At 41.8% G+C, this 16,744-nt stretch overlaps 1 protein-coding gene across 1 annotated transcript in view; it reads left to right on the top strand.

Moving 5' to 3' along the window:
- The window catches only part of adgra2 (adhesion G protein-coupled receptor A2), a 91,186-nt gene that overhangs the window by 57,240 nt on the left and 17,202 nt on the right, over positions 1 to 16,744 (top strand). Inside the window, exons 3-7 of the mRNA XM_002932954.4 lie at positions 11,039 to 11,110; positions 11,716 to 11,787; positions 15,341 to 15,412; positions 15,890 to 16,053; positions 16,251 to 16,464. Of these exons, the coding sequence (XP_002933000.2) occupies positions 11,039 to 11,110; positions 11,716 to 11,787; positions 15,341 to 15,412; positions 15,890 to 16,053; positions 16,251 to 16,464 (594 nt within the window). The remainder of the gene's footprint in view (positions 1 to 11,038; positions 11,111 to 11,715; positions 11,788 to 15,340; positions 15,413 to 15,889; positions 16,054 to 16,250; positions 16,465 to 16,744) is intronic.

Below are 16,744 nucleotides of genomic sequence, written 5' to 3'. Positions count from 1 at the left end.
ATGTAAACCTGGACAGTAACCCATGGCCACCAATCAAATGTTGCTTTCATTGTTTAACCTGCAGCTAGCTAAAAAAGCCAATCGCTGATTGGTTGCCTAGGGTTACTGACAAGGTGCCCTTTGTTAATACATGAACCCTGCTGCTTTGTAGCCATACTTTTGTATTAAAAAATGTACCATGTACCTGTGCCAGCAGCCATATTATTGCCCCGTGTACCTGTGCCAGCAGCCATATTATTGCCCCATATAGCTGTGCCAGCAGCCAGATTATTGCCCCATGTACCTGTGCCAGCAGCCATATTATTGCCCCGTGTACCTGTGCCAGCAGCCATATTGCCCCGTGTACCTGTGCCAGCAGCCATATTATTGCCCCGTGTACCTGTGCCAGCAGCCATATTATTGCCCCGTGTACCTGTGCCAGCAGCCATATTGCCCCGTGTACCTGTGCCAGCAGCCATATTATTGCCCCGTGTACCTGTGCCAGCAGCCATATTGCCCCGTGTACCTGTGCCAGCAGCCATATTATTGCCCCGTGTACCTGTGCCAGCAGCCATATTATTGCCCCGTGTACCTGTGCCAGCAGCCATATTATTGCCCCGTGTACCTGTGCCAGCAGCCATATTGCCCCGTGTACCTGTGCCAGCAGCCATATTATTGCCCTGTGTACCTGTGCCAGCAGCCATATTATTGCCCCGTGTACCTGTGCCAGCAGCCATATTGCCCCGTGTACCTGTGCCAGCAGCCATATTATTGCCCCGTGTACCTGTGCCAGCAGCCATATTGCCCCGTGTACCTGTGCCAGCAGCCATATTATTGCCCCGTGTACCTGTGCCAGCAGCCATATTATTGCCCCGTGTACCTGTGCCAGCAGCCATATTATTGCCCCGTGTACCTGTGCCAGCAGCCATATTGCCCCGTGTACCTGTGCCAGCAGCCATATTATTGCCCTGTGTACCTGTGCCAGCAGCCATATTATTGCCCCGTGTAAGTGCCAGAACTCCGGTTTCTCCAGCCAGCTCTCTCTGTCTCTCTTGAATGACGGCGAATGTGTGAGCCAACCCTGCGGGCCGGATATAATTACATGCCGGGCCGGATATGGCCCGTGGGCCGCCAGTTTGACACATGTGGCCTAACCAGTAACTCACCAGCCAGGAAAAGGATTCCTCCCTTCCCTGACCCTTTCCTTACTACTACTCCTCTCCTTACTACTCCTTATAAGTACAGACTGCCTATACTCTGCGAATTTTCCCTGCCAATACGCCCATTTCATTACCCTGTGACGCTTACTCCTCTGACCCAAAGGCCGGTATTACAAAAAAAAAAAAAAAAGGTGGCAACCCTAGCTATGGAATGAGAGCAGGGATGCACTGTGGCAGCCTGAGGACAATGGATACTGAAACTACAAGCTGAGAAAGTAACTTATTCATGGGAGCTGGAGAGACAAAGGGATAGGGAAATAATTACAATGTCATCTTTTATATTTTCTTTTAATCAAATGCAAAAGAATAAAGCGAAGGTATAATTGTACTTTAAGGACAAATACGTGGAAGGTAAACACAGATTCTTAAGCCTTTGCTGGCTGTAATTATAGTGGCAGGAAAGGCATATGGAGAATAGTCTCATCTCAGTTCACAAATGTTGCTTTCTAAATCTGAAGCATAATAACCCCCCAGGGAAGGTTAAGTGGGAAGCGCTGACTAGGAAGCAGCGAAACCTCAATAGAGAAGAAGAGACAAACAAGCTGCAGGCACCAACTGGGGGCTCAGCGTGCTACTGTGTCCTCTAATAGACAGCATGCAGTTGGGCTGATGGTATGGAAAGTGCCTGGAATTAATCCCAGAAATTGGGACTTCATTAAAACCACTTGTGAGGGGACTGTCAGCACTACGGGGTTGGAAACCAGCATTAATAAGTATTTAATTAGGGCAATAAGACTGGGCTGCTGTACAGTTACATATTAAAAATTGATAAGGGTGAATAAAAGTGTTAAATTACAACCAATTTGAAGCACAGAGCCCCACTGGCAGCTCTGTGGCAATTTTAAAGGAGTAGTTCATGTTCAGAAAAGTGAATAGTAATGAAAAAAAAAGTGAATGTTAGAGTGCCACACTTGCAAGAGGTGTCCTTCCTAATTGCCATGGCTATAACAAAGTGCACAGTAGACATGAAGGCAACACGCCTGTTAATGACTATATAACTATATAACTGTAGTCCCCTCTAGTATCTGCCAGGGGAGGCTGCCTACATTATGCCCAAGTTCAGAGCTGTGCTGTAAAGGTGCCTTTTCCATTCTTTCCAATTCTTCTAGTTCTGGCAGTCAGTGAGCACAACAGATAATAAGGCTCATTTATGACCACAATTGCAAGTGCGGTAGGCCTATAAAATGCTATTCTTTAAGGGGCATATTTATTATTGTGTATAAGCCATCAACCAATCAGATCTTTGTTTTTGTTTTCTAACTTGTAAGTGACCATTCAATTCTAATTTAATGATTGGTTGCTATGGGCAACATCGCCGGTGATGCTGGCTTATACACTATATTAAATATGCCCCTGAAGGTACTTGTGACCAAACAGACTACTTACCCTTCCACATAGTTGTGCATGTGTGCATCTCCAGAGGAAACAGCAAATGATTTAAATACAGAATGTTATGAAGCATAGACATACAGCCATGGGGGGTAGCACAGCATGCCTATATGATAACACCAAGGGGTACTATGACCCTGGGTGAAAGTGGTGTGCAATTATGGGCACCAAATGCCTAAAAACATACCCAGTGTCATTATGGTTGCACAGAATAAATTGGCCTGTGGTACCAGAAGTTAAGAATTGACATTCTGAAGAAGGGCTGTTGAGAATCTCTGTGTATTACTGGAGAAGGGGCATCCCTGCCCTTTATAAAGATGCCAATCCCTTTATCCTTGAGAGCTGTTTATATTAAACAGCCACTAATTCTCTGTGCTCGGGAGACTTTATTCATACATGGTTCAAATATTTATATAGTCTGTCTGTGGATGATGAGGTTGGAAATTCAGCATAAATAATGGGATTGCGCTCAGTGGAAAGAAAACCATTATTTATTATGTAAAGTTCAGGATGAGGTTCCATACGGTCAAAGCGCAAGTGCAGTTGTGTCTGAGTTGAAGCATCAGGCACAGTTACCGCGCTGTCATTTGGAGTGTGGCCACTTTTATGCTGGAATTATGGGAAGAAACACTGCATTATGGGTAAAAAAATATGGTGATTTCTGTCCAAAATTGCATGGCACTTATAAATAACCTCTGATAAGTTTGGAAAACTGAGAAAATTGAGATTGGTGAATTGGTGAGTCTGAACATTAAAATTGAGCCTCTTTGCTTCAAGCTGATGTTTTCTTGAGAAACTTCTGCTCAGTGCTTTTGAGAATCTAAGTACACCCCTACCCCTTTTAGCAGGATTTTACCTTTAACTTTACCTTTAATCCACCTCACTTGGAGCTGAGTCCTCTTCCCCCCCGGAACAGACACTTATGGGCTTGCCTGTAGCTTCCCCTGTATACACTGCACAGAGAAATCTGAATTAGATAATGTGAATCAAGGGCCCCATGAACTACTCACACCTGTTGAACTTTATGTTGCTGCCATTCTCAGGTTCTGCTGTCTGTGTGGTAACAAAGGCGACTGAGGAGGCTAATTATTTGGAACACATGAGTATTTAAGGACATTTGTGGCTTTAAAGGCCAACATTAAAACACACGCGATGGTGGCAATGTTGTTCCCTAGGGAAATGCAGGAGTTTATAAACAGATCTCTGTCTCCGAATGCCAGACAGTCTGAGTCGGGAGATGGGGTAAGGGAGCTGATATCTGCAAATATCATTATTCAAAATGGCAGATGATCTTTTGACAGAGCCATTGACACACTCATGTCCCCCAACATAAAGTCTGCATTCCAAACTTGAAATACATGTACAGCTTACGTAATACTTTATATTCACAGGCTCAATCTATTGGTACAGACCAACTGGCTTCTGGGTACTAAATCGATCTGTAGTATGTGGCAGAGTAGATCCCACAGGGCTTTAATGGGTCATGCTTACTAGGTTATTCAATGGGTTGGTCAGCTTTAAATAAATGTTTCGCATGATGTAGAGAATGCTATTCTGACACAATTTGCAATTGGTTTTCATTTATTATTTGCTGTTTTAAATTATTTTGTGCTGCAGCTTTCTAGTATGGATTTTAGCAGCTCTCAGGTTGCTTGGGTCTGTGGTAACCTAGCAACTAAGCAGTGGTTTGTTTCCAAACAGCTTAGCATTAAATGCTACCTGCTGATTGGTTTCTAGGGATTACTAGACCTGTAGCAAACATTGCACCTTTTATTACTTTACTGTTAAATTCTTAAATATTAAGTAGGGTAGGCATTTTAAGCAGCTGGATGCCTTTCCCGTACATGTCCAACTGTGTCCTCGACAGGGCAGGAAGCATGGGACCTAGGTTATACTTAATAATAAAAATATAATTTTCAGTCCCTGGTGATCCTATCATCAACTCTGTTATTATAAACTGTTTTTATTGAAGGTCAGTGCCTGGTCAGACCCATAAAAACCTCTGTAGCTTCAATCCGTAGCCTTTTTGTTACAGCCAAAAAAAGCACCATTAAAAAAAAATAATATTGTTTCCTTCAAAAGAAGGAAAACCTCATTTGTTTTGAACAAAAGTGCCCCATTAGATCCCTAAAAAGGGCCAGAAATTCCTGCACCCTTACTAAATAACCCCTACAGTAAAATTCCAACCTGTTGACTGGCTAAGGATGATGGGAATTGTCATTCCAGAACAGCTGGGGGGCCACCGTAGGAACATCCCTGTTCTAAACAGAATGGGCATGGCAATGCTCAGGGACAAATTGTTGGAGATCTATTTCATACCATAAATCAGGATTTTTTAATATAATAACTAGTGAGGAAGTGAGTCCCATGCTGCTAGCGCTCTATAGATGTGAGGCCTATCTCATTTGTCTTTGTTCTTCCGGAATGTTCTGTTTGGGTTGGAAATGAAACTCGTCAGTCCTGCCAGATACATCCATTCCATCAACGGCTGTAACCGCAGCTTGAGAACAGTGGGATTTTCACATATGACTTTAGAAAAGCAAGGTTTGTCCATGTATGAGTCTGAGTGACTTCATTAGCAGTGCATATTAGCCAATAAACTTGTACTGTCCAAGGTGTTAAGCCTCAGTGCTGCATGGTAACTCACTAATATTCTATACAGCTGCTTGCTTCTAGCCTCTTAAATATGTGCTAAAGCAGACAGGAACCCAGTTAAACGTGGCTGTTGTGCGAAGGAACCCATTGTCTCAGTCATATATCTAGTCTTTATTTGTATTCCATTATGTGTAGAGCAATACAGTCCTTCTCTCACACAGAGTTAATAACCACGTGGGTGGAACTGACACATATGGAACCTTTTCTTGTATGGCTTGGGAAACGCCTGGGCCTGTTTTATTTGGAAGGCTTTAGACCGAAATTCAGCAATGAGGTCAGAGTGACATGCAGACCAAAACATTTTCCTATCATGAATCTTTGTCCCACTGCACTGAGCCATCCCACCCTGTCAGCAGAGCCTGCTTCTGGATCCACAGACTCAGCCACCAAAGCCTGGAGGAGTTATCCATTTGGGCACTGGGGTATGGCTTGAATCAGCCGGTGGAAAGCTTCTCTATAACATCTGAAATAGTTTACAAGCTGTCATATATAGAGAAAGATTTACTCCTGTGCCTGGGTCAACAAGCAAGTGGATCTTCAGCTGATTTGGCTGCTCATTGGCCATTTGGTCCTTAAACTTACAACTAGATCTAATCATCAAAATCAGCGTTAATCCCACTCTAGTGAAACTAGATAATATGTTATCTCCATATGCTAATTAGGATTGGAGGGGGTTAAATATTGTCGCGCACGGCAAAATTCCCCCCCCCTGACAATTTAACCCTTTCTGAATGCTAATTAGCATATGCTAATTTGGATTCGGATTGTCCAGGACCGTGGGTTCGGCCAAAACTGAATCCTTCAAAAAAAGGCTGTATTCGGCCCGAATCCCAAACTGAAACTGGCATTCTGTGCATCTCTACTCTCAGGCTCAAAAAGAGAGCGTATATGGAAAACAAAATATAGTGCAGCAATTTTGATATATTAGTACATGCTGCGCTACACAATTACACACGTGTCAGAAACACGGATCCTAAAGCCAGTTTAACTACCCAGCTCTGTGCAATAGCACACTAAAGTGCCACGCGTCCATTGAATCAGTGTATTTCAAGGTGAGTACATGAGATGGAACAGGTATCTGGGAGGTAAATGGTCTCACTGTGTTTTGCACAGATGTCCCTATATACTCTAGGGATGCACTAGGGGAGTCCACATTCTGTCGAACCCCCGAATCCTTAGTAAGGCTGATTAACGAACCAAAATTTCAACTTGCTTACGTGACAAAAAGTCACATGATTTTTTGGATCCGGATTCGGTTCAGCCAGGACCGTGGATTCGGCCAAATCCAAATCCTGCCGAACAAGCCTGAATCATGGCTAAATACCGAACCGAATCCTGGATCCTTAATATACTCACAGGTGGCTTAGAGTATGAGGTTTTCAAATGTGGATTATTCCACTGTTTATGTTATATATATATATATGTACAGTATATATCCTTTTATTATGTGGTGTTTCCGGCCCTAATCTAATCTGTTCATTGTCATAGTTCAGTTTTGATAACGTAAAGACAACTGCACCCACAATGTTCATGCTCATCTTGTTTTCTTAATGTTCATGATAGCATTTACATTTCAGATAGCAGTTGTGAGAGCTCATGAGTTCTTTATTGGCAGGATGGGGGAAGCAATTTAACTTGGCCACATCGCTTTCCATTGTGTTCTGTTATAGTACATCCAGTCTTGTTACAGGAAAGCGATAAGAACAAACAAAAATCTTGTCCCCTGTCCTACTGATTATATCAGGATATTGAAAATTTCAAAAAGTTCCTTCTACCCAGGGACAGCAAGCCTCCATTAAGCCAACGGCTAAACAGGGGCAGCTCCCAGGATCCTTATTAGCTAAGGGAAAATCTGGAGCACTGAAGGTTGTATTTGCTTTCACTAGGGTGTAGATCTTCTCCAGTGGTCTAAAAAAAATAGGTCACAACCACACCCAGCCCAGGGTCTGATAGGGTCAATGGACACAAATAAATTAATATATTGCTACAGAAGAAGTAAAAAAATCTCCAGTGTAATGAACAGATGAACAAGTTGTTAAAAACTGGTTGCATTTGGGGACATTATACTGTTGAATAGCCCAGGAGAGATTAAGGGCCGTGACAGACGGGGAGATTAGTCGCCTGCGACAAATCTCCCTTGTAGCGGGCAACTAATCTCCCCGATATGCCATCCCACCGGCTAGAGTGTAAATCGCCGGTGGGATGGCATATGTGGCGCTGAAATTGCTGAAGTTTCCTCTCAAGGCAACTTTGGCGATTTCGGCAAATCGCTGCACCGCGTATGCCATCCCACCGGCGATTTACACTCTAGCCGGTGGGATGGCATATCGGGGAGATTAGTTGCCCGCTACAAGGGAGATTTGTCACACGGCGACTAATCTCCCCGTCTGTCACGGCCCTAAGAAGACCTTATTTCTGTAGATCGGTACCTGATCCCCTCTTTGCTTTATCAGGTTGTGTTTTGATTTAAAAGCAACCATAAAAGAATTATAATTGTTCTTGCACAGTGAAAAGGTGTTTCTATCTAAAGTGACACTAGTACAAGGATCACATCTGTGTGACATAAAACAGAGTGCAGTTACTTAAATCTCACTCTCAGCATCGCAAGGTCCCTTCATGCTAGGTCCAGGGGGCAGTTCCTTTAGTAAATCTTACTTTCAGCATCGCAAGGTCCCTTCATGCTACGTCCAGGGGCAGTTCCTTTAGTAAATCTTACTTTTAGCATCGCAAGGTCCCTTCATGCTAGGTCCAGGGGGCAGTTCCTTTAGTAAATCTTACTTTTAGCATCGCAAGGTCCCTTCATTCTAGGCCCAGGGGCAGTTTCTTTAGTAAATCTTACTTTCAGCGTCGCAAGGTCCCTTCATGCTAGGTCCAGGGGGCAGTTCCTTTAGTAAATCTTACTTTTAGCATCGCAAGGTCCCTTCATGCTAGGTCCAGGGGGCAGTTCCTTTAGTAAATCTTACTTTTAGCATCGCAAGGTCCCTTCATGCTAGGTCCAGAGGGCAGTTCCTTTAGTAAATCTCACTCTCAGCATCGCAAGGTCCCTTCATGCTAGGCCCAGGGGCAGTTTAGTTCTTCAATAAGCTGGAGTTCAAAGGTAGAAAGTATCTTTTAAAGCATTTTATCATTCCCTGCTCCCTTGGCCTCAATTAAAGAGACAGGTGATGTGGCACCAAGTCATGAGAGCAACACGCTAAAGCTATACCAGATTTTGTCTAATTTTCCAAACGTACTACAATGACATCCTTATGAATTTGATTTACCTCTTTCTGCAGAATTTTCCATATATGCTTTCTTGCTCTTGGTATATTAGAGGTTCCACCAGGAGGCCCATAATACCTCAGTCTATTTGTGCACATGGTAAAGAAGGACAGAAAGGAAGTGGTACATTCCGACACGTATGCACCAGTAACAGATATGTTAAGGGTCCCATGAATGATGGGCTCCTTGGAAACCTCATCCTTCTTCCATGGAATTATGTTTTTCTGTTGGCCTGGGGATAAGGACTATTCAGCAGTGATGGATTTCCTATAAGCCTTTAATAAATTATGACTTTTCCTTTTTGTCCAAAACACTAAATTCTCTTTCATTTTGATCCCTAAGCATATGCATCCCATCAAAATATAAATCAGCGCGTTAAGTAAATGACATGATGCAAAGTGCCAGACAGAAGTTTCTCTTTTTCCCTCCTTGCCCTCGCTGACCAAGGAAAGTGGGTTTTGGCCCTGTTCTAACAATGTACAATACAGCTATTGTGGGGGCTGGAAACTGGCTGGACAGATCACATCAATGAGGCCCTTTATTAATTGCTGTCGCTCATGGCATCTGCTGCTTTGATATTTTACTTTGTCCCTGTGCTTGTCATTTTTTCTGACCCTATGGAACTTTATGGTGCCTGAGAATTTGGGTTTCTATTCAATGTTCAGGTCTCCCAGAGGAAGTGAAGACAATAACTGGCACAATATGGACAGTCACTTTACCCAGGGTGCCAAGCGGCAGTTACATATCATGACTGTGGGAATCAACAATGAGTATTTTCAGACCCATGCTTTACCAGTGAGAGATGGGAGCATCTTGCTTGTCACACATTCCATTGCAATTCAGATTTTCTATAGACATTGCCGGCAGAGTAGGGGTTAAGCAGCTGTTGTTCTGACCCCCAGACTCTGATCTTTTTTACTTTATCTCTCGCAAAAGGCAAGAAGTCAGCACTGAAATATTCTCTCCTGCGCCATGTACATGATTAATTCCCTCTGTTTATTGGCTCTACAGATATCTCAGCTTTCAACTGCGGCCAGAAAGAAAGGAACATCTTTTTTTATTAAATGCAGAAAAATAGGCTCAACTCCTTGGCAAGCAGAGGGGAGGAGTGGTCCTACTTTAAACTTAAAGTCATGCCCGTCATATTAAATCCCTTAGTTTTCTTAATGGCTCACAGGATCCAAGATCTCAAGTTGGGATGTACAGGGTCAAGACAGGCCATTACAGCTTTGCATGGAGGGCAGCACTGAAGAGTCCTGAATCCTGTAGTTAGATGTTTGCACAAAGTTCCAATCTATTCCGCTATATAATGACTGATAAAAGAGGAAAGGAGGGCCTTGCTGAACAGAGCTTACAATCTAAAAGGGGAATGGGGATTTGATAGGTCATTGTCATCTAAGGATGTTCACATTGTGCCAACTTTTTGCATTTTGTATAGCCTTCAAATAATTTAACAGTGGGTCAGAATGGTATGTAGACTGCATGAATGTATTTGCCTTGGAAAATATTGTCAAGAAAATCAGCAGTTTTATCTTAATTTAAGAAAGTGACACATAAGGGGTCATTTAGAAAGACCATGGACACAAGTGGTAGAGCACTAAGGGATGCCAAATTGTGTCCATTAGTGTTCATTCATTGCTTGTGTCCTGGGCCTTGCCAAACACTGCACCTTAAGTCGGTGAGCCCTAACTTGTGCATCTGACGTTAGGGAAATAAAGGGGGGTGCCTATAAGCCTGCCTGCCCCTTATAAGTACAAAACTGCTGAAACTTCACTCAAATTTTCACAGTGTTATTGAAGAAAATAGATGGGATGGGTTGGTCAAAAGGAACATATTTATAAGTACATTAGGCTTGCCCTTTTGTGTCCCTGCAAACCACTTCTGCATCTGCTGCACACTCGACGTGCAAAACCCTGTGCTTAAATGTAATTTGCAATAGTACTTGTATCAATATACATTTTTAATATATAAACTGCTTACAAGCCTGCTTTGATAAATTGTCTGAAGCACAAGGTGCAAAGAACAGGGACTGGGGATACAAGGGAGCCATGAAATTACAACCTGCCTTGGGGGTTCCCTTAGGATGTATTATCTTTACACGCAAGTAATTTGCACCTAGTGTATCAAATATCGTTACAAAGCCTTGCACATTGGCCCACGTTAGTAAATTGCTTGTACTGTTGGCTGGAATTCTAGGGGGAAAGTGCTGAATTGTGGGGAGTTTGCATCGTGCCTTTCTATGCATATATTTTATTTAGAATTTCTGTAAGGTGAAGAAATATACTTTGCTAATACTATTGTACAGAAAGCCAAGTATTGTAATTTCTTAAATAAAGGGTCTAAAAATGACAGATTGACTGAGCAATATTCCAGCCAATCTGCAGGTTATATATAAGGCTGACAACATTCAAGAGAAATGGGAACCAGATGGATAGTTCTTACTTAGGTCCTAGTTCTGTTATTGATGAGTGCTGCCTGGGTAGAGTTCAAAGAAATTCATTTTATTTTGTCTTTCTCCTTTGCTTTCTTATCAGGGATCTGAAGAATAACCTAATCAGTAGGCTGGAACCTGGCGCTTTCTTGGGGCTCTCCGAGTTAAAGAGGCTGTAAGTAAAACTAGAATAAATCATCTGTTCATCATCTTTATCTAAGTTATTATTATATATATCTAGGCAACCTAGAATGTATTAAACATTTCTGCTACAATCCTTGGATTTAGCATGACCACAAGTGCTTCAGACAACAATAAAAATACAGCCCTCCGAGCATTCTTACCAGGCTCTTCTAGATAGCAGCACAGCCAGTGGAAACATCAGATTGTACTGTACAGAATGGAGAAGCTTTGGCATAACTCTCTACATTCCACTGGGCTACCTCGTGTGGTGACAGCATTCCCAGGGCACCGATGGAAAAGACTTGGCCCTCAGAGAGATCATGAATGTGCAGATAGCTTCATGTGACGCCAGGAGGAACTGAACAGAGTTCCTTTGCTGCATTTCTCAACAATGCAATAGTTTATTTGTGCTGTTAATAAACAGGCAAATATCAGCCAAGAAAGTGAAATTAGAAAGAAAAATCTGCCAAGAAAGTTGGAAATACTTTAGAGCTAGTACTGCATTCAGTAACCTCTGGATATTATATCTGTTTGAGCAATTGCCAGTGGGGCTTATCGTTACAAGATCTAATACGTTTTCCTTTTTTTCCCCTTTAGAGACCTCTCCAACAACAGAATAGGTTGTGTAACAGCCACTGCTTTTCAGGGCCTGAGCAGCCTAAATCGCCTGTAAGTACAATCTAATTTCTTCCTGATTCCTCTGTATTCATAGTTTCTGTACAGATAAAGCAGCCATAACTAATGATGCTAAGGGCATGTGTCCATTAAGGCTATGCTGTGTGTTTTATCCACCATTTTTATAATAATTCCCCAAGGTAGGCCAAAATACCTCAAATCTTTCTTCAAAAACACAATTATACACACTTTCAAGAGTGACTCACCTTAACCTGATGGTGACTGGTCATTCACTTGGTTTTTCCACGGCCAATGAAGAGCAAGTATTTGCAAGTAGAGCGAGTATTTTGCAACAGTAGAATAGAAGTGATTTTGAGAAACATTTTACTCTAGTGGAGACTGGGTATCAAAATGGAACTTCTATTTTACACAACCTTTATTGTTTTCCTGAGCTGAAAGAGGCTACTTGAGTTCCGGAGATGTATAGCGATAGGAGGTCAAAATGGGGAAACGTTTTTTATTTCCTGCTGAATATTACTGTAGGCATTGTTTAATTATTTCCTACACCAGTGTCATCTTCCCATTATTCTCCAGCAGTCAGCCATAAGGATGTAGCACACTAAGTGAAACAGAGGAAGCCAAAGGGATCAGAACATGGTTTATACAGCTAGTATAAGCGAGATGATGTGCATTTGTGGTGGAATAACAGGCCAAAGTACATGTAACATCTAGGGACAAATTCCAGATCTGCAAAGCCTAATTCAGCAACAGGAAAGTTGGATATCTAGCATTGACTTGAGCTGTTATGGTGTACCATACAATCAGCCTTTGCCGTTTCAAGGTTATCTTTATTAGGCACAAAGTCTAGAAATGTTTCTGAATCCAAAATGGGAAAAAAGGTATTTATTTTGGCAGACTCTTCACCCAGAGCTTAGAATAAACCCTCTTATTTCAGCAACCACATGGCACAGAACGTATATCCACTCCCTAAAGACTACCTGCTATTAAAATGCCAGCACTCCTCTGACACTTCTATGGCCATAAAATTATCTGACTAAGCACTTGCCGGACTGGATTCTATTTTGGGACAATGAAATTAACTTCTTTCTGTGTTGTGCATCTCGAAGCTGCTGTGCTATTTGTGGAAGAGTCAAGTCTCCCCCGCACACCACTATGTGACAGCTCTTCATTCCCAGCCAGAGAAGAGTTATAGAGTCTCAGCCTGAATTATAGCTTATTATTCCAGTATACATAAGAATTTCTACTAACACAAGCAGAGCACGCTGATCCATTGCCATTTTGTGGTACAGTCAAGCAGAATGCTGCCAAGTTAGACTTGGCCCATCTCTACTCATGACAAACACCTTGATTTATTTGTTTTTTTAATTTCTCTTTAATTCATCTGTCTTGAAGGACATATTTCTACCAAAGTCTCTTCATTTTTGCTATTTTATTGATCTAAGGAGGCTTCCCTCTATGAACAGCAATAGCCTTATCTTCAACAATCTTTTGGATGTGATGCACCATATCATACAGACATGCAGTAGTTGGCAAGGTTAAAAAAGTCAATTACATTTATTCTATTCTTAAACATTCCAGCAGTCTTTTAATGTGAAAAAATCACGAAATCATTTTATGGAGCACATGAACCAGTTCATTGTAGTCTCTGGTGTTACGTTTCCCTAGTATCTAGCCACTGGCACAATAAACATTAAATATATTAAACAATAAATATTAGGACATTCAAGTCCACCTACATCTCATGGTGATTCCCATTCTACTGTATCATAAACCATATATTTTACCATAAAAGGTAAATGCGGATGGCATGTAAGGAAAGTCTGTCTTGGGCAGCATATTGTTCAGGGCCGACACTGCCAGTTCATCCAACAATGAAAAATAATAATAATAATTACTTAACTATACTTAACAAAAAAGCCACATAATATATAAAGATTGCTAGTCATTCTTTAGGCTATTTTAATATTTGAAATGTTGTTCCCCTTTTTTAAGGCTCTCCCTTTTTATGCTTAAAATGGCTCCATATGCTCTGCATATTATATTGGTAGTATAGATGGGAAGGACCTGCCCACAAGAGCTTACAGCCTAAATGTATATTAACTGTGTTACACACGGAGGCCTATTCCATATAGTCCAGTCCCTGTTGGCTTGTGACCTGATTGCCAATGACATGCTACTTGATATGGCAGGCTTGTTAAATAGACATCATTAACTGCTGAGCAGTAGATGACAATACCTTGTATACTCTGGTAAAAAAAAAAAAAAAAAGTAGAATGTAGGAAACTACAGACGGAACCTCTTGTGGGAGATTTTTGGTTTTTCATTCTGTCGTTTTTCAACTGTCGTTATTTTCATAGAACCTACATAAAGACAGTAATCATGAACAATATGCTGTGATTGAATAGTTCTACCAGCAAAGCAGCCATCAATAATTCTCCCTGTTGAGCTTTTCGGCACTATGTTTTTCTTTCTCAAGCAGAAAGTTTTTTAGACTGTAGTTTTTGGACAATATATTTGCTCAGTCGTTGAGCCAGAGAATTACAACTCTTGAGATATACTACCTTCTCTGCTATGTACTGACTACTTACTAATGTGATGGGGCAAGAGATTTTAGGTGTCATTTATGACCTCAAGTATAGTGGGCTATGTAAAAATTTGAGAACAATCGCCATGTTTTTTTACCCACAATGCAGTGGTTTTTCCATGATTTCAGTGTAATTATGGTCCCAAGGGGGCAATGACAGTTGCGCTTACACTTTGATGCGAATCGGATGCAATTGTGTTGAATATACTTTTATGCCAGTTGATGTAATTTCCAGTGTTCATTGTGAGAATTTGTGTGCACCCTATTCTTTAGGCACACCTGCGCTTCAGAAATTGACGCACGCCGCTGTGGGAACACTTGAGCCACCGCTTAATTCAAAAGTGTTAGCTCCAGGGTTCCCCTGCATCAATAGGCATGACTGGGCAAAACAGGAGGCAGTGGCACTGAGCGAAACTATACTGAGGTGCAAGGCACCCTGAATGAATGGATTTGTTTGTGCAACTGACTGCGGCCAAGTGCAACTGCACTTGTGTCTTAAATTACCCCTCTTGTCTCAGGTCTGTGAGCACACTGTTTTTAACATGACACATGCACATGACTTTTAAAAATGTAGAGGGAACATTGACCACTAATCTCCTTGGTAAGCATTTAGGGGCCAATCACATTTCAAGGTTCATGTACAGGGTTTAAGCAAATCCCAAGTGTCAAAACAGAATGAAAGATCTTTAAAGTTGGACCAGGCCATGGTTTCAGGGCCTTCACTGCACCCTTTCAGCTGTTATTTAAATCTAACTACCATTTAAATTTTTCCAGTAAAATGCTTCCAGTTCAACCTCTTAGTTTTCATATGATTGTGGAAAAGAGAAATGCTTACCGTATACTATAGTATATATACACTTCAAAATGTTATTGTCACCTCTAGATCAGTATTAGGCATAGATGCACAGAGTTTGCTGGTTGGGTCATAAATCTAACTTTTATCCTGTATTAAAGCTTAAATTATGTTGGTCATTTTCACTAGTATTTTCTGTGTTTTTTTAGGTCACTTTCAGGAAATATCTTCTCAACCTTGAATCCTGGGGTGTTTGATGAGGTGCCTTCCTTGAAAGTTGTGTAAGTCTGTCTATCAAGTGTCAATCAAGTCTGTCTATCATCAGCAGCAGCATCATCAGTCAGTCACGTCATAGTGCTTAGGACATTTGATCACCTCAAGCCCTGCAGGAGGCCTGCATGCCAAACATAGCCCTCCAATACATTTTCATGGTCCCCCAGCATGCCTAAAATCTCCACAGACCACTCTGTGCAACATCATTGTTTTATAGTAATCTGGCCGTCAAACACGTAAAAGTAGGGATCATTGGCCCACAGCACATAAAATCTTGAATGGTGCCGCAATGTAGTAAAGCAACAATGTATTCTAGATCTGAACTGTTGGAAGGTGGCACGCCACTCAGACTATAGTGTGGTGTTCACAGTGATATTGATAAGGAAAATATAATAGTAAGACAGCGGGAGAGCAGTAGAACTGAAGCAAGTACACGGGTTTGAAGGCCATATCTCAGGATACTGATTGTGCACTTTATCTTCCAGGGACTTCTCAACCGAACATCTTACCTGCGACTGTCACTTGCGATGGATTGCATCATGGACCAAGAATGGCACTGCCCAAGTTTCAGACAAGACGATGTGTGCCTATCCCAGTGCCCTTAGAAACCGACCACTGAGGAGTCTGCGGGAAAACCAACTGACCTGCGGTAATTTATCTTGCAGAATCTGACAACGGGGAGAATAAAGATGGACTGTAACATTTAAAATCAGTACTAGAGGAATACTAACGCGTACACTTCATTTTCTGAATGCCTCATTATCCCTTAAAAAAACAGAATATTGATAGGTTGATATTGTTAAATATTGGAACCCTAATATGTTTTTGTTTGCTGTCTGGTCACAGAAGGGACTCCTGAGCTTCACACCCACCAGCTTATCCCATCTCTACGGCAAGTTGTGTTCCAGGGGGACCGTTTGCCCATCCAGTGCACAGCCAGTTATTTGGGCAACAGCAGCCAGATCATCTGGTACCACAATGGGAAGCAGGTGGAAGAGGAAAAGGAGATGGGCATAATATTTGAGGAGACCATTATCCATGACTGTACCTTTATTACCAGGTATTTTATAGTTAAAAATACTGAAGACTTTTTCTATCTGGTCTATCTGCTTGAGGCCCGCAAAGGCATCTCTAGCCATGTAAGGGTGTCAGTGCTCCCCAGGTCTTTTAAAGGGGTAGAGAGTAGAGAATGCTATTTTGAGTCAATTTACAATTGGTCTTTATTGATTTTTATTTGAGTTTTTTTAATTATTTAGCTTTTTGTTCAGCAGCTCTTCAGTTTGGAATTTCAGTAGCTATCTGGTTGCTAGGGTCCAATTTAACCTAGCAACAAAGCAGTG

The sequence above is a fragment of the Xenopus tropicalis genome, chromosome 3 (genome assembly GCF_000004195.4).
Source record: "Xenopus tropicalis strain Nigerian chromosome 3, UCB_Xtro_10.0, whole genome shotgun sequence".
NCBI lineage: Eukaryota > Metazoa > Chordata > Amphibia > Anura > Pipidae > Xenopus > Xenopus tropicalis.
Note: the sequence above shows the minus strand (reverse complement) of the source record. Positions and strands in the feature narration are given on the sequence as shown.